Source organism: Phalacrocorax carbo, chromosome 7, assembly GCF_963921805.1.
Source record: "Phalacrocorax carbo chromosome 7, bPhaCar2.1, whole genome shotgun sequence".
Taxonomy (NCBI): domain Eukaryota; kingdom Metazoa; phylum Chordata; class Aves; order Suliformes; family Phalacrocoracidae; genus Phalacrocorax; species Phalacrocorax carbo.
In genome coordinates, this window is record NC_087519.1 from 12,834,778 (window position 1) to 12,848,447 (window position 13,670).

Consider the following 13,670-nt stretch of genomic DNA (forward strand, 5'->3'; position numbering starts at 1 on the left):
CTGTTCATAAGCCTGTCTTTTGACCTTCATGTTTCTCTCCAGTCTATCTTGAGACACAGTAGAAATGAGATCCTCCTCTGAAGAGGCAGATATCATCTGATTCTTAAAATACTTTTTGGCCCTTTTAACTTTGTAGTGAATTATTTATTGTAATATTTCTTTGCTGTTAACCATTTCTTATCTGCCATTCCACTGTTCCTCAAACAAAAGCAACACGAAGCGCCTTTTGAGTTTGCAACAAATATTTATTTAACAAAATGGATGCCACCAACATATCTCCAAAATGCAGGTATGTATAACAAATGTAACTACAGTTGGTTTCCAAAATGAAATCAACATCAAATTTAAGGCAGGATATTCTGTGAGTTTTCATGCAAGAGCATATTCAAATGTTCCTTTATCCAACCCCTCAACTTCATCTTCCCATGTAGATGAAGGCATACTACTGTAGGGGTCTAGCAAGATTTTGAAGCATCTGATAATTAGAAGTCCCAAGAAAACACACAAAATCCCCACAAAGGCAAAGCCAGTTTTTTGCTCTAAAGTCAGAGGGAAGGCAGACATTTCATTGACACTCATGCTGGCTGAAGTGTTGCTGCAGTAATTACTGCTCATCATTGGGCATCACATCCTGGTGACTCTGTGGGATTATCACCTCTATTGCTTCTTTGCCTGCATAGAAAAGAAGAATTTTGGTTAGGTCTAAATGGGGTGTGTATACCTGAGCTGTAACATATGAACATTTGGAAATGAAAAACAGGTTGGATTTTAGTAGCATCTTGTTGTTTTTTCACATTTAAATTAATGTGATAAAATTGCAACTTTTAACCTCTACACCCCATCCACTGACTGGCCACTGTTATGAGACAGCAAACTCACAATTTCCTGTGTTTCTATCTCCTCAAAACAGAGCAATTTCAGCACATGGCTATTGCAAACAGCATTTTGTCAGACTGGACACAAGCCTACAGATTCTGATTAGGCAATACTCACAAAGGTCTCCACCTGGAGAAACCAGTATGTTTTCTGAAATGGGTTTACATCTCAGTCCTTAAACTACTGAAACTTGCATTAACCTCAAAGGGAGTTCCAGCCAAATAATGTGGATTTTTCTTATGCAATTTAGCTTATAAATCTACATAATTACATCCAACTTGTAAAGCATTGTGTGTGCAATTTTAGCGAAGCCTTGGGCTCCATTTTCAGAAAAACACTGTGTGCATTTTGAGCTTGTAAGAAAGTGAGCATATTCGTAAAACTGCCCCTTCGCCTTCCTCTATACATGTCCACTCTTGTGTATGAGGAAAGATTGGTGGGCGAAGAGGTAACAGAAGTAAATTCCCTTCCCCTAAATCTTGCTCTGATTGATTTCTCCTCCTTAGTCTTCCCCATTGAATACATATATACCCCGCCATCTTTACAGGCATAGTAAACACCCCGTCTGAACATGCTCCTCGTGGAGCTGAGGGGACTGACCCTGATGTGTGCCCTATGGAGGCAGGATGCTCAAGCATCTCCACCTTACCACTGCCACCAGGAGAGCTCTATGCGTTTCCAGCCAGGAGAAACTTTTGTCTTTTTAAGGAGATCTTATGTAAAGATTTTAGTTGGGGGTGGGAATAATTTTGCTTTATTTTAGGTTTTCCATCAGATATTGAAATCACATCTTTCTTTTGTCTCTGTAGACAGCAGGAGAATTGGAAGGACTGGGACTTCTGAAGTGCCAAAGGACAAAGGCATTTTTATTCTAAGTTTGGAGCTTGAGGGTTTTTGGCTCTTGCTAACACCTATTTAACTAACATGCCTCAGGGGAAAACTCTTTTTGTTAACAATTCAACCATCTTTTCCCCCAGGGAATTCCCAGTATCCATTTATTTCTTAGCAGAGTAATTAGGCCACTCAGAGCTCTGTGCTGCCATGGCTACACTGCTTCAGGTACCTGCTCTGCTAGCCAGTTTAAAGGGAGCTCCAGTATCTCCACTCTGTACTGCCATCACGGCTGAAACCAGCCATATCCTGAGTCAGCCTACAATTAATAACAACAGAAAAAGTGAAAATAAGGTTTGGTATTACTGAGAAGACAGAAATGCACAGGACTTTTATCCTGTTTGGTGTCTCCTTTCTCACATCAAAATTTGTGGGATTTTTTAATATTATCCTAAAGAATGAAAATTTTAAAACAAGGATTAAAGGGGCAAGGCACAAGTCTGTCTTTTTGCAATAATCCTCAGTATAATAGGTGTTAAAATATATGCTTCCCTATTACAGCCTTTACACATTTGCCAGAGCACAACAACCAACTGTCTGTTTATTCTACAGAGCTGTGTAGGAGATCCTTCCTTGTTTTGAATGATGTTCTGCTCTTTGGGTCGTGCTGTTTTAATTCCTGTTAAGTTGGAGAAAAGATCCAGATATAGCCTACTAGGATTAGAAGTAATGTCAACAACAATCAATATTTATTTTCTGAAAATATATCACAGATAAAGCCCACCTGCTGTATGGATTTTCATTGGGCATAATTCCAATTTTTCTATTAAGTTTGACCTTATATAGGAAAAAAAATCACAGAAAGTTCAATATCATGAATTTATGTCACAAATCAGTTGATTTGGATGACAGCCTGTCAAGGAAAAAAAAATACCTTCCAGAAGTCCTAGGACACAAGGTTCTAAAAATTAAATTGAAGACTTATATGGGAAAATGATACATAAACGCTACCTGGGAAAGCCAGACTCAGAAAACCCTGCTGCTATATTGGAAGACACTGAGGGAAGTCTTAGGGATAGGCTGGCCACAGAGAACCCTGCATTTAAGCTGAGTCCAGAGATATATGTATGTGTTTGAGGTGACATTCCTTTATCATAGAGTCATATTCCAAGATTATGACTTCCAGTTTTACTAATTTTGCAGGTTACACACTAGAATTAATGGAATTTGTTTGTACATTATGTGCTTGTCAGGAGATGTTATGGGACAGATCTCTGTGCAAAGCTTGACTGATGCTGAAACATGTAGTGGTAAGAAATGGATATCAGTCTTATTTGGCAAAAGTTCAGCTGGAACAGCTGCATGAGAAAACAGTGGGCATTTTGCTTGGGTGGGGGCAATTGGTTCTGGGAAACTCTAATATGCAGCTTTCTGTTCTTCTCTTCCTTGTCCTGAATTTCAAAAATTGTAATTGAAGCCTTAAAGTACACAGAACATTTTGTTCTAATTATGTATCCCCACCATAACTGTGGTACCAAGACTGACCTTGGGCACCTTTTTATTGTTTTCGTATTTTAGTGCCGCATACAGGTTAGATGTCCTCTCCCAGTTAGTCAGAAATCCTTTAATTTGCTTCAGTGTATGTGTCAAGGGTGAGTCAGAAGACTGTGAATACCAACTAACATGGCCTGGATGCAAAAATCCTTGAAGATAACCTTTAGGGCACTATGATGGGGGCAGGCATTATATGAGAATCTGCAGAGTCATTTTGTAGGGGTGGGTCTCAGACTGATCTCTCTAGACTTTTTTTTATAGGTCAAGACTCTACTAATCCTTTGATTCATTGCCTCTACAAAAACACTGTCATAAAGAAAGGCTCCTTAAATCCTGCTGTGAAATAAAAGACCATTTGAGTCCCCTGTGAAGCCAGAAGAAATAATTGGAGTCCTAGAGAAAATAGGAATGAGGAAGATAGCTCAGCACATAGACCACTGAGATAAGGCAAATGGAGGTATGAGCTTGGGGTACTGGCTGCACCTATGGAGGGTGATGGGGAACACCATGGGCAGTAAGTATTGTAAGGCAGCTGGAAGAAAGATGTTGAAATTCTTATCCTAGCAGCATCACCAGCCCAGCTCTGACAATGTTTGGTGTGGAGTGAAGATCCCAGCCACAGCTTTGGTGGTTTGGGTGTCACTTTTTTCACACCTAGCCTTCACCCTCATGTTTTCAGAGATACTGAGAAGATGAAGAAAGTAGCCAGTAAGTGTTAAATAAAGACTTCCTCAATAATCTTCCTTGTATTTTGGGTTTCAGTCCTTCCCTCAAAGAACCCCCATAGATTTGGGATTTTTTGTAGTGGCTCAGTACTGGAAATGAGTACCTTTGACATCAGCTCAAGCTGGGAGCATCCATCCTTTTGGCATGATTAAGCCTCAGTTGCCTGAAAACTCGCTTCATAAATGATAGTAACAAAATGGACTAAATCAGTTGCCATCTGTTCTGCCCTTGGATATCTGCAGCCCAGATGCTGGTTCATGGATCTGGTCATTCTGAAGGTACTTTGAATAGCTTCAGTCCCAGACTTGAGTCTGAGTGACAGAAAACCTGACTTAAAGACGTGTTGGTGTGGTTAGGGATGTAAACAGGAATCCTCTGTGAGTTTCAGAAGCACCTCATTCACACTTAACTATCTGGTCAAGGAAACTGAACTGTATTCCAGGAATGCTATTACAGGAATCGGGCATAGGAGTTGTCTGCATGAAAGGATTAGCAACGGAGATCTAATGAAATAGAAATCAGCATAAATTTGGAATTCTCCAAAGGGTCTGAGCTATCTTAACAACACACAGCCAGAAATGCTGCAAAAATAGCTCTGGGACCACACAGCTAACCTGTCATGCTCATGTAAACGCTGCATGTATGTATTCTCTACATTGCTGGGAGAAGACTGTCTCTCCAGTGTAAGGTTTCTAAGACAACATACAGGGAGGTGTAGGGTAAGAAGGCCAGCGCAGGGATGCCTAGCAAATAAATAAAAGCTAACTGTCCTGCAAGGGTAGCGAAGCCCCACAAAAACAGGCACTGTTTTTGCAGCACAGTAACTTGGGGTGGAGGCAACACTTTTTCACATAAACAGCATTCCCCTGCAGAGAAGCAGCCGCTGGGCAGTGACATTTCCAGCCTTCAGACAAGCAATGAATTGCAGAAATGAGATTTTATCCTTAGTAAATACACAAGCCCGGTGTCTCCGTTGGACAAGAGCCCCTGTGCTGTGAATTCATATATGTGGTCTAGGTTTGGGTAATATAGACAGGCAGGAAAATACAACGCTCATTAGCATCATCCTTAACTTGTGAACGTGAAAAAGTGTCGGCTGCTTCCCCGGGGATGGAGGCTGCGAGAGACCGAGCACCTGCAAAGCAATTGTTGCTGCAGGATTGCCCGCACAGCCTTCGCTCTCATCGGGCCCGCTTCCCTCGCAGGGCAGATTTACGCCCTGCCCCTCGGCCCGCCGCCCTCCCCCCCGCCGCCCCGGGGTGCCTCTGGCCCGCAGGGAGGTGCGGGCCGGGCCGCAAGGTCAGCCCCGCCGCGCCGCGCCGCCCGCGCTACGAACCCTTCTCCTCCGCGCCCGCGCAGCCCATGGCGGCGGAGCGCAGCGCTTCCCGCGGCTCCGGGCACCCTTTACCGGCTGTCGAAAGCCCAGGCTGGAGACCCGACGGCGGGTCCCGGGCGGCGGGGGCGGCTTGCCCGGGTTTCCCTCGCCGCCCGGCGATGCGGCCCCGCCAGGAGACGCTCAAATCATCCTAATTAAAAAATTAAACGCGGCCGCTGCTGCTACCGCCTCCTCCTCCTCGCCGCCCGCCCCCTTGTATCGCCGTTCAGCCGCGCTCCTCTCCAACCCCCTCTTTGCACGGATTAAACTGAGGAGCGTGGAAACTTCCTGCAAAACACTACGTGCCGCGCATCGGTAAGGGCCCGGGCCACTGCCGAGCGGTGTGGGAGCGCCCTCCTCCTCTCCATTCCCCGACAGGGTAACGGGGCCTCAAAGGCCGGGTGGTCCCTGCAGCGGTGGAAAACGCGGCAGCCGCCCCCGAGTGGAGCGCCGCGGCCGAGCAGCGCGGCCCCGCCGCCGGCGCGCAGCAGGACCTGTAGAGCCGCGCAGGCTGCAGCGGGCCGCTCTGCTCGCTGTGGAACTCCCCGCAACCGGCGAGCGGGGCTTTACGCGCTGATGCCGAGTTGCTTTGCGTGGTGAGCTAAAAGCCCCTTAGGCTGCACCTACAGTGTCCTCCCCGTAGCTTTCATAGTAATAACGATTGAGGCATGGAACATGTGGCGACATATGGCCGGGAGCTGCTGGTGGTGCGGAAGCCTAGACCTCCCTTTATATCCTTTCATTAGCTATGTTTAGCTCGTGCTGGTTGTATATTAGAGAGGCTTTTATTTGCCGTAACAGCAGATGTTTAAGGTGGATAAGGAAAGAGGATTTCGTTTCCCAAAACTGGATTGGTATATTGCACTAATAAACAGCAAATCTGTTTTAAATGATAGTGATTCCATATTTGTATGCCACCCTGATGAATACACCCCTGCGGAGACGCACGTGGGTCAGTGGAACAGGACTGTATCATAGTGTTGTGCATCATGAGATTTTTGAAGGCTACTCCAGAGCTACTAGCAGAATTTGTTTCGTAGAAAATAATTTTTAAACTCCCTATGTTTCTTCCTCCATGCAGTAACACTAGGATAGGTTAAACCTTTTTCTTCCCAGCTCAGGCTGGGAAAGGGTTTTGCATTGCCTGCCATTTTAATGTCTGGCTCTTCTGCTGTGTCTACAGTGGGCTTCTGACCACTGGGTAGTTTCAAAAAAAATGCCTTCTCCTGCTAGTAGTTAACTATGCACTTGCTAATGGTTATTAGTTTCATCTTCTAATATTGTAGTGTCAGTCGTGGTAAACAGTCTGTTGCTGAAATTATAAGGCAAGCTAATTTTTGAAGTGCCTCTCATATTTAAATATCTATGAAGACTTTATAAATAGAGTGTTTTAAATAGTATAAGATTGTGCTTTCAGAATATGTATACAGGGAGCCTCTTCTGTTCCTAAGGAGCTCTAGTGTTCTTTTTTAGCCCTGTCCCCGATTTATTCAGGGCCCCGTGAAGGTCTCTCACTAGAGAGAAGCAGCTATAGTTTGGGATTTTGGGATTAGCAAACACACAGGGGTTCAGGATATCATGGTGCCTCCCCATCTAGCACAGCTGTGTTAGGAGAGTGACATAAATCCAGGCTTTTCCAGTAACTGAGCATTGCTCTACTTGGAGGACCTTACTGTACGTAGGCTTTGGGAGTAGTCAGGACCAGTGTATCTGCTCTGGCTGGGAATGAGGGACAATATTGACAGTAGAAATATATAACCTCTGAGTGGGAGCGTCTTCCTCTTCTGTCTGATTTTGGGCATGGATGCTGGGTCTTTCTCTACCATTTTTCCTGGAAAAGGTTTACTTGTGGGATCTTTTTCCCTATAAATATGATATTATCCTTTCCTCTCATTATTCTTGTAGGAGTGAATGTTAAGAGATTATTTTTTTTAACTGAAATAATTGCCCCTCTTGTACTATGGCTTTGTGTGTTGGAGATCCACTTTTCATGGGAATGAAACTGGAAAAGAAACTGGCAGCCAGCAACAGGGAATGAGTCTCTCCTTCAGCTACCAGTTGTCAGCAGGCAAATAACACTCTTTCTGTTCAAGATGTTATATTTTAAAATGGAAAAGTGATGGAATGACTTTTTTCCTATATTTCATTGCTTTTTCTCTTGAAAGTCACTAGTTTTGCTCTTGCACAGGAGCAGTGATTTTTTTTTTTTTTTTTGTAAGGCAAATGGGGATAGCAGTGTATGTGTGGCCATTCTGGATACATGGACAAATAGAGCATTCACTACTTTTCACCATTTCTTTATCAGGCTCCACCTTCTTTGTATTCAACAGAACAATAACTTTTACTTCCGTCTGTCTTCAGTCGTATTTGCCATTGATTCAATCCTTGTTTTAAGGGAGTGTTAAGTGTGTCCTTAAAGGAGGGCCCTTGAACAGAAATAGAGATTTTATAATCATCTAGTAATCTGGTGTGTTGACCTTGTAAATTCAACTAGCCTAATTTAAGGTTGGGCAAGACACTTTAAGCCAAGTGGGTATCAATGAGCAAAAGGCAATAGGGAACTCTTAGAGCTATTAGCTGGTTAATACCTTTTGATGTTTGAGGATCATCTGAGTGGTGTAAGTATCAAGAAAATGTAACTTTTGAGGAATAACTATCTTCATTGTAACTTGCTTTTCAGTTTAGCTTTAAACAGCTGCTTAAGTGTTCCTTCACAAACTAACTCTTCAGTTGCTAGAAATTTAAAATGGGCTGATAAGGGTAGAGTCAGTGAAGAATATCGTGCACAGAAGAAACAGATCAAGTTGAAACTCCCCTCCTGAGCAAATTTAAGCAAGTTTATGAAACGATGCATCATCAGAAGGCGATAGTATATGGGGGAGATGAAAGCAGGGATAGAGAACCACAGTGAAAGAGGGAGGATTATATATTAATTTATGTATTGATCAGTTACAAGTGGGAATTTTAAAATGTCATTTAATTAATGCTATTTAACATTTTAAAAAGGATAAACACCTTTATTCTACCCTGAGTTTTTTTCTGTAGTCTTAAAAGATCTGAATCTGTCTTTGTGCAAAGGCAGATTTTACTAGGTACTGACTTCACCAGCAGCTTCAATGTGTGCTCTCCAGTCCTGAGGGTCCACAGGGTACTCCTCTGGTGACTGCCAGGAATGAGGCAGAAGAACAAGTTCTACGAAGCAGTCTCCCCACGTTAAATCCCCGAATAGGCGCAGCCTCCAAACAGGAGAAGTTCAGGGATTCAGAAACTGAACTAGGTTGAAAATCACAGCTTCTCAGTTCAGTACACGAGTGTTAGCGTTGGGGAAGGTGGAAGAGTGCACACATACTGTGAAAACCAACAGTGCCACCTGGTGTGAGTGGTACAGGAGAGTTGGTTCATGAGGAGGGCATATGTACCCAGGTGCATCCCCAGCTCCTCCATCTCGGGGTTGGGGCAAGTCCCCGGCCAACAGGGAGAGAGCAAAGGGCTTCTAAGCCCTTAGGCAGGATAGACGCTCTTTAGACCTGCAGGAAGTAGATGTTTTCTGCCGCACCCTGACAAGGGGAGGTGGCAGGTACGTTAGGGGCACTCAGCCTGTCATTAAGGACCACATGTGTTGTAGAGGGAAGGACCAAAATGCAAGCAGGTTGCTTAGTTTTTTCCTTTTGTAACTTCAGCAGCTAGAGTAATGATTTGGGGGAAGAGAGGGTAATGTAATTTGTTTCAATATAGGACGAGTAAAAGTACTACCCAAGGCTTGGTGTTATGCAGCCTTTTAGAGGTAAAAAATACATGATTATGTTTTAGGCTCTTAAGCTGTGGTCAAGGGTTGTATAACACTGGGGGGGAAAAAACCCAATTTTGATGAGAATTAGGGAGATTTAAGCCTTCAGTGGGGGAAAAGAGGTTAGATCCCTGCAGATCAAGTAGAGCAGGTCTCCTGTGTGACTGATCCCCTGCTGTGGACATAGGATGCTGCACAGTTTTTCTGGTTATAAATATGCAACAGGCAGAACAAAAGCCTCACCACAGTTTCATCCCCGTAGCAGGCATCTGTACAGCCTTTTATCTGGGGAGGGAGTCTGAAGCAGTTAGTGCTGCTGAAGACTTATTCGGGATGGGGGAGGGAGAACAGGACAGAGAAGGCAAACTGGAAGGATGTTGAAAGGACGTGGAAGCGATGGAAGAAGCAATCAGCACCGCAGCTGCAGGTGTGAAGGTCTGTGCACTAGGTGGGCTCTAGCTGCGAAATGGCCGTGCTCTGCTGCAGTGAGTCTGGAAGATGCCTGCCGGCAGACAGGCTGTAGCATTTGATAGTTTGCCCTTTTGAAGTGTAAAATGTTTTGTTTTCCAAAGTTAAAAAAAAAACTTTTCTCAGACTGGAAATATAATGTTTAATTGCAAAGACAGCGTTTGTGGAGGATAATATTTGCTTTACTTTAGGCCCATTAGAGCTATGCAAAAGAGGGTGTCAGTTGCAGAGTAGGGTTAATGTTTTTTAGCACAAAGTAAAGCAGTGTAGGTTGGGTGCGACCTTAGGCAAGGCAGACTGGTTTGGAAATACTTGTGGCTGTGCAAAAAGGAATCTTTAAATGAGCTGCAAAAGTCAAATGATTTACAAAGCAAACCTGTTGTTAAAGCAGCCCTTCTGCAGCTATACTCAGGGCTTTCTGGAGAAGGGACAGGGTCTAGAAAATGCCAAGCACTTTTAGGTGCCTTAGCAAACAAAACAAGAAAAAAATACATGCAACACATTCACCATGCAGGTGCCATATAGGCGAGAGCAATGTCTGACTGAAAACAGTCATTTACACAAAAAAAGAAAAAGTCAATGGATTTAAAACGTATGAGGCTGAGAAGTCCCATTCTCTTGAGCTCCATATGAACTGACTTTCAGGAAGATAGAACTTTTTCACAAGTGCCACCTGATGAAAGTGTCTCTGGACTGCTTTTGATCATGACTTAACTGGAAACAAAATTAAAACTAATATTGAGATAAACCAAGCACCAATTAAAATGATCCTTTCTATAAGGATGGTGATACATATTTAGTCATTAGCAAGTTGAGAGCAATGACTTGTTTGTCAGTGAGGACTTGAGACTTGAATTTACCAGAGAGTTACTGTATTGAAAAGAATGCTGATACTTGGAACACACGCAATTATTTTAACATGACTACTACTGGTACAAGAGACTTCCAAGAGTAGTTCCTTTACAGTTGCTTATATTTACATACATATGCAAGAATACACTAGTAATATTCCATTATCCTCAACTCTCTGTAAATTAGTGTTGACAACTCTCAGTTTGCCAAGAATATACAGCTGGAACACCATACACCCTACCCATAACTGAGAAACACTATTTACATTAGGGGGCGAGGAGAGGAATTTGTTAGGACAGCAGATCAAGAACACTTCTAATACTTCTGTACTAAATGAGGAATCTCCTTGTAAAAGGAATGTTCTTCAGAGACCACATCTGTCTCCTCTAAGGACATGAACAGAGGTGGAAGAGATGTTGGAAGCCCGTGTATCAAAAGATAATTTAAAAATATTCTCAGGAGGGATTGGTAGTATGTAGCAAAGGAGACTTTCTCACAAATACAAGCATATTTACAATACAATACAAGGTACTGGTTTTTATATTTTCACTTATTATGTGAAGTAGATTTTTTTTTTTCAATTGATTTATATGCAGAAATCTTCCTAGGGAAAAACTTAAACCTTTTGCAACACAGTTTTGTAGACCAAAGAAATCCCACTTTTTAATCCCAATTCACCCCATCAGATCCCTAACAGCTCTTTGTAGCATTGTTCTCCCATTTTTATTATTGTTCTTTGAAGAAAGAAATACTGAGTGGTTATGTGTGAGAATTCTAGAAAAGGTTGCAAGACTCCCATAAAAATCCTGAAACAGGCAACTGAGGTAAAAAGAATGTTATAAATAGGAGTTGTGGTGTGAGGGGAACAGAGCGAAGCTAGTAGCACTCCTCCAGGCTTTAAGCTAAGCTATGCCCCATTGCAAATCTAGTACAGAACACCTCTACATTAATAGATGTGTATCACTGTATGGATTGTACAGTTATCAGTATTTATTACAAAACACATTGAGTGACAACCAATTTTACTGGTACAAAACCAGTGCAAGCTGGGCCAAAAAGGCATACAAACTTGGTAAGGTAGCAGTTGAAATAGCCAGTAGGTTATTCAGAACAAGTAGGCAAACTGTGTGTAAGAAAGTCAATAATTCTTCACGTTACTAACATCCACAGGCCCATGGGCATAGGAATTCAGCATCAGCTGCTTGATGCCATAGTACTGGGTTAGGGAGTATAGGATTCCAGCACTTGAGATGCTCTGTGCAAAGCACAATCGAACAGAGGTCTGGTAATGGATTTTAATAACCTGAACACGTGAATTACTTCCTTTCATCCTGTAGAAGTGAGAGCTGTAAAATGTAATGACAGCAGTTTCAAGTAAACATTAACTATTTCAGTGATGGTGATTATCGCAAATACCAAGTTATTTATCTAATTATGGTTAATGTGTGAACGGAATTACACCTCTTATCAGACCTCTAGACATGCCTTTCTACCTTAATCTGGGAGGTAGGTTATTAGGGTGTTTCATAATATCTTTGAGCTTTCTCCAAAAATATGAGGCGTTACCAACACCTGGTATGACAGTCATGAGGGCAGACAGACAAAGGAGAGTCCCAGCAACTCATAAGGAGTTTACTTCCAAAACCCACTTTTGTCCAAGTCAGTGATTCCTGTCTCTTGCCGGAAACACACTCTTAATAGAGTTGTGGAGCCTCTGTACTGCTCAGCTTTTCTGAACCTTCATGAATTGTTTTCTTAAAAATGCATAAATTCCTGTGGGTCAGTAACCAGGAGCCACTGATTTAAATTCACTGCAGAGGACTGAATGGTTTTCCTTGTATCATAGATGTTGGTGACGCCTTTAGAAATACTTTGGTACTCGTGGTTTGTGAATTGATTAAACTTCATTCAAATGATAGAAACTTTTTTTTTTCAAAATATTGCTTAAAACCTATTTTCCCCCCAAGTGATAAAGAGAAATTGGGATTGATGAAGCTGAGAGGAATATGCTGCAGACTATACCTCCTAAGTAAATTAATATCTTCCAGGTGAGTGATAGAGAATGCAAAATGCTTAGGGGGGTGTGTGTGGCATGGACCTATGTAATTTTGAAATAGTATAGCATAATTACAACTATTAATATTTAATTGTTATTTATATTTAAGAATAAAGCAAATGTCCATCTATAAGCTTCCAGTGCTCTAACTATAACTGAACTTTCAGCTTAGCCTGCCCAGTAGCTTTATATATTTATAAATAATCAGAAATCTGCGGTTGGAGGAGAATTTAGGTGTAAGCTTATAGCCTTTTAGCCAGTACTAGAAGGGTGTCCCAGCACCCCTAAGCAGGCTAGGTATAGTGTTGTCCCTATATTTGGTCTGTGAGCTGTCTCAACAGAGGTTAAGGGGTGACAGGTCTACAGAATTCTGGAGCCTTCATTTCCTCATGAATGTGGGGCTCTTCTTGACACTGGAAGTACTGAAATATTTGGAAAAAGACCATACAACGTCTTATAGGCAGGAGGAGTACTTGTGACTGTGCTGATTTTGAAGGAATAAGGAGACTATAAATGGAGGAAAAATGCAAGGCAAATTTTGTTTTGAGAGATCATGACTTCAAGTCATTGAGTATTCTGAGCATAAAATTTGAATAATAAGTTATAGTCTGTTTTCTGAAGTAGAGAGAAAGCAGTGACCGCAGTGACTTGCTTTGGAATGCAGATAGTCCCCAAACAACAGGCGCGATGCTCCTCAATTAAATTAAGGGTCAAGCAGCAGTTTGCTGGAGTGGATGGTATTGATGGAAGCATAAAGGTGCAGAGCTGAAAACGTGCAATAGCTTATTTATTGTTAGCACCCTACAGCTTTGCAGATATTCCTAAGCTTATGAAAATGGCATCATGCCTTCGGTGCTAGGCCTGCTGGCTTTTGTGAGGTGCCTGTGAGCTGCCAAGCACCAGCCGCTTGTCTTGGGGCTCAGCTGGCCTGCAGCTGTTCTGGGCAGGGGACCCTGGCCACCGCAGGAGGTGGCTAGTTTCAAACGGGAGTTAGCAGGTGCCGCCGCTCAGGGAGATAGCCTGCCTGGGGTGGGAGCTACCCGGTGCCTGGGAGCGGGCCTTAGCGCCGGGCAGGGCTGCCCCGCGGTGAGAGGTAGGCGGCAGCAGCACCTCAGGGTGTGGCGCCGCGCGGGGCGGGGAGGCCA

General features: G+C 43.0%; 1 protein-coding gene across 4 annotated transcripts; it reads right to left on the bottom strand.

The window, feature by feature from the left end:
- Positions 1–227: 227 nt before the first annotated feature.
- CTXN2 (cortexin 2) lies at positions 228–5,852 on the bottom strand. 4 transcript variants are annotated; one of them, XM_064456375.1, is made up of 3 exons: positions 5,324–5,851; positions 1,940–2,026; positions 228–672 (listed from the first exon to the last, which is right to left on the bottom strand). In XM_064456375.1, exon 3 carries the CDS (start codon positions 616–618, stop codon positions 370–372), a length of 249 nt encoding a protein of 82 aa, XP_064312445.1. In that variant the 5' UTR covers positions 619–672; positions 1,940–2,026; positions 5,324–5,851; the 3' UTR covers positions 228–369. The 4 variants fall into 4 exon arrangements, with proteins under 4 accessions (XP_064312445.1, XP_064312446.1, XP_064312447.1 ...); XM_064456376.1 differs by lacking the exon at positions 5,324–5,851 and adding an exon at positions 2,302–5,178; XM_064456377.1 differs by lacking the exon at positions 1,940–2,026 and having other exon boundaries at positions 5,324–5,852.
- Positions 5,853–13,670: the final 7,818 nt, after the last annotated feature.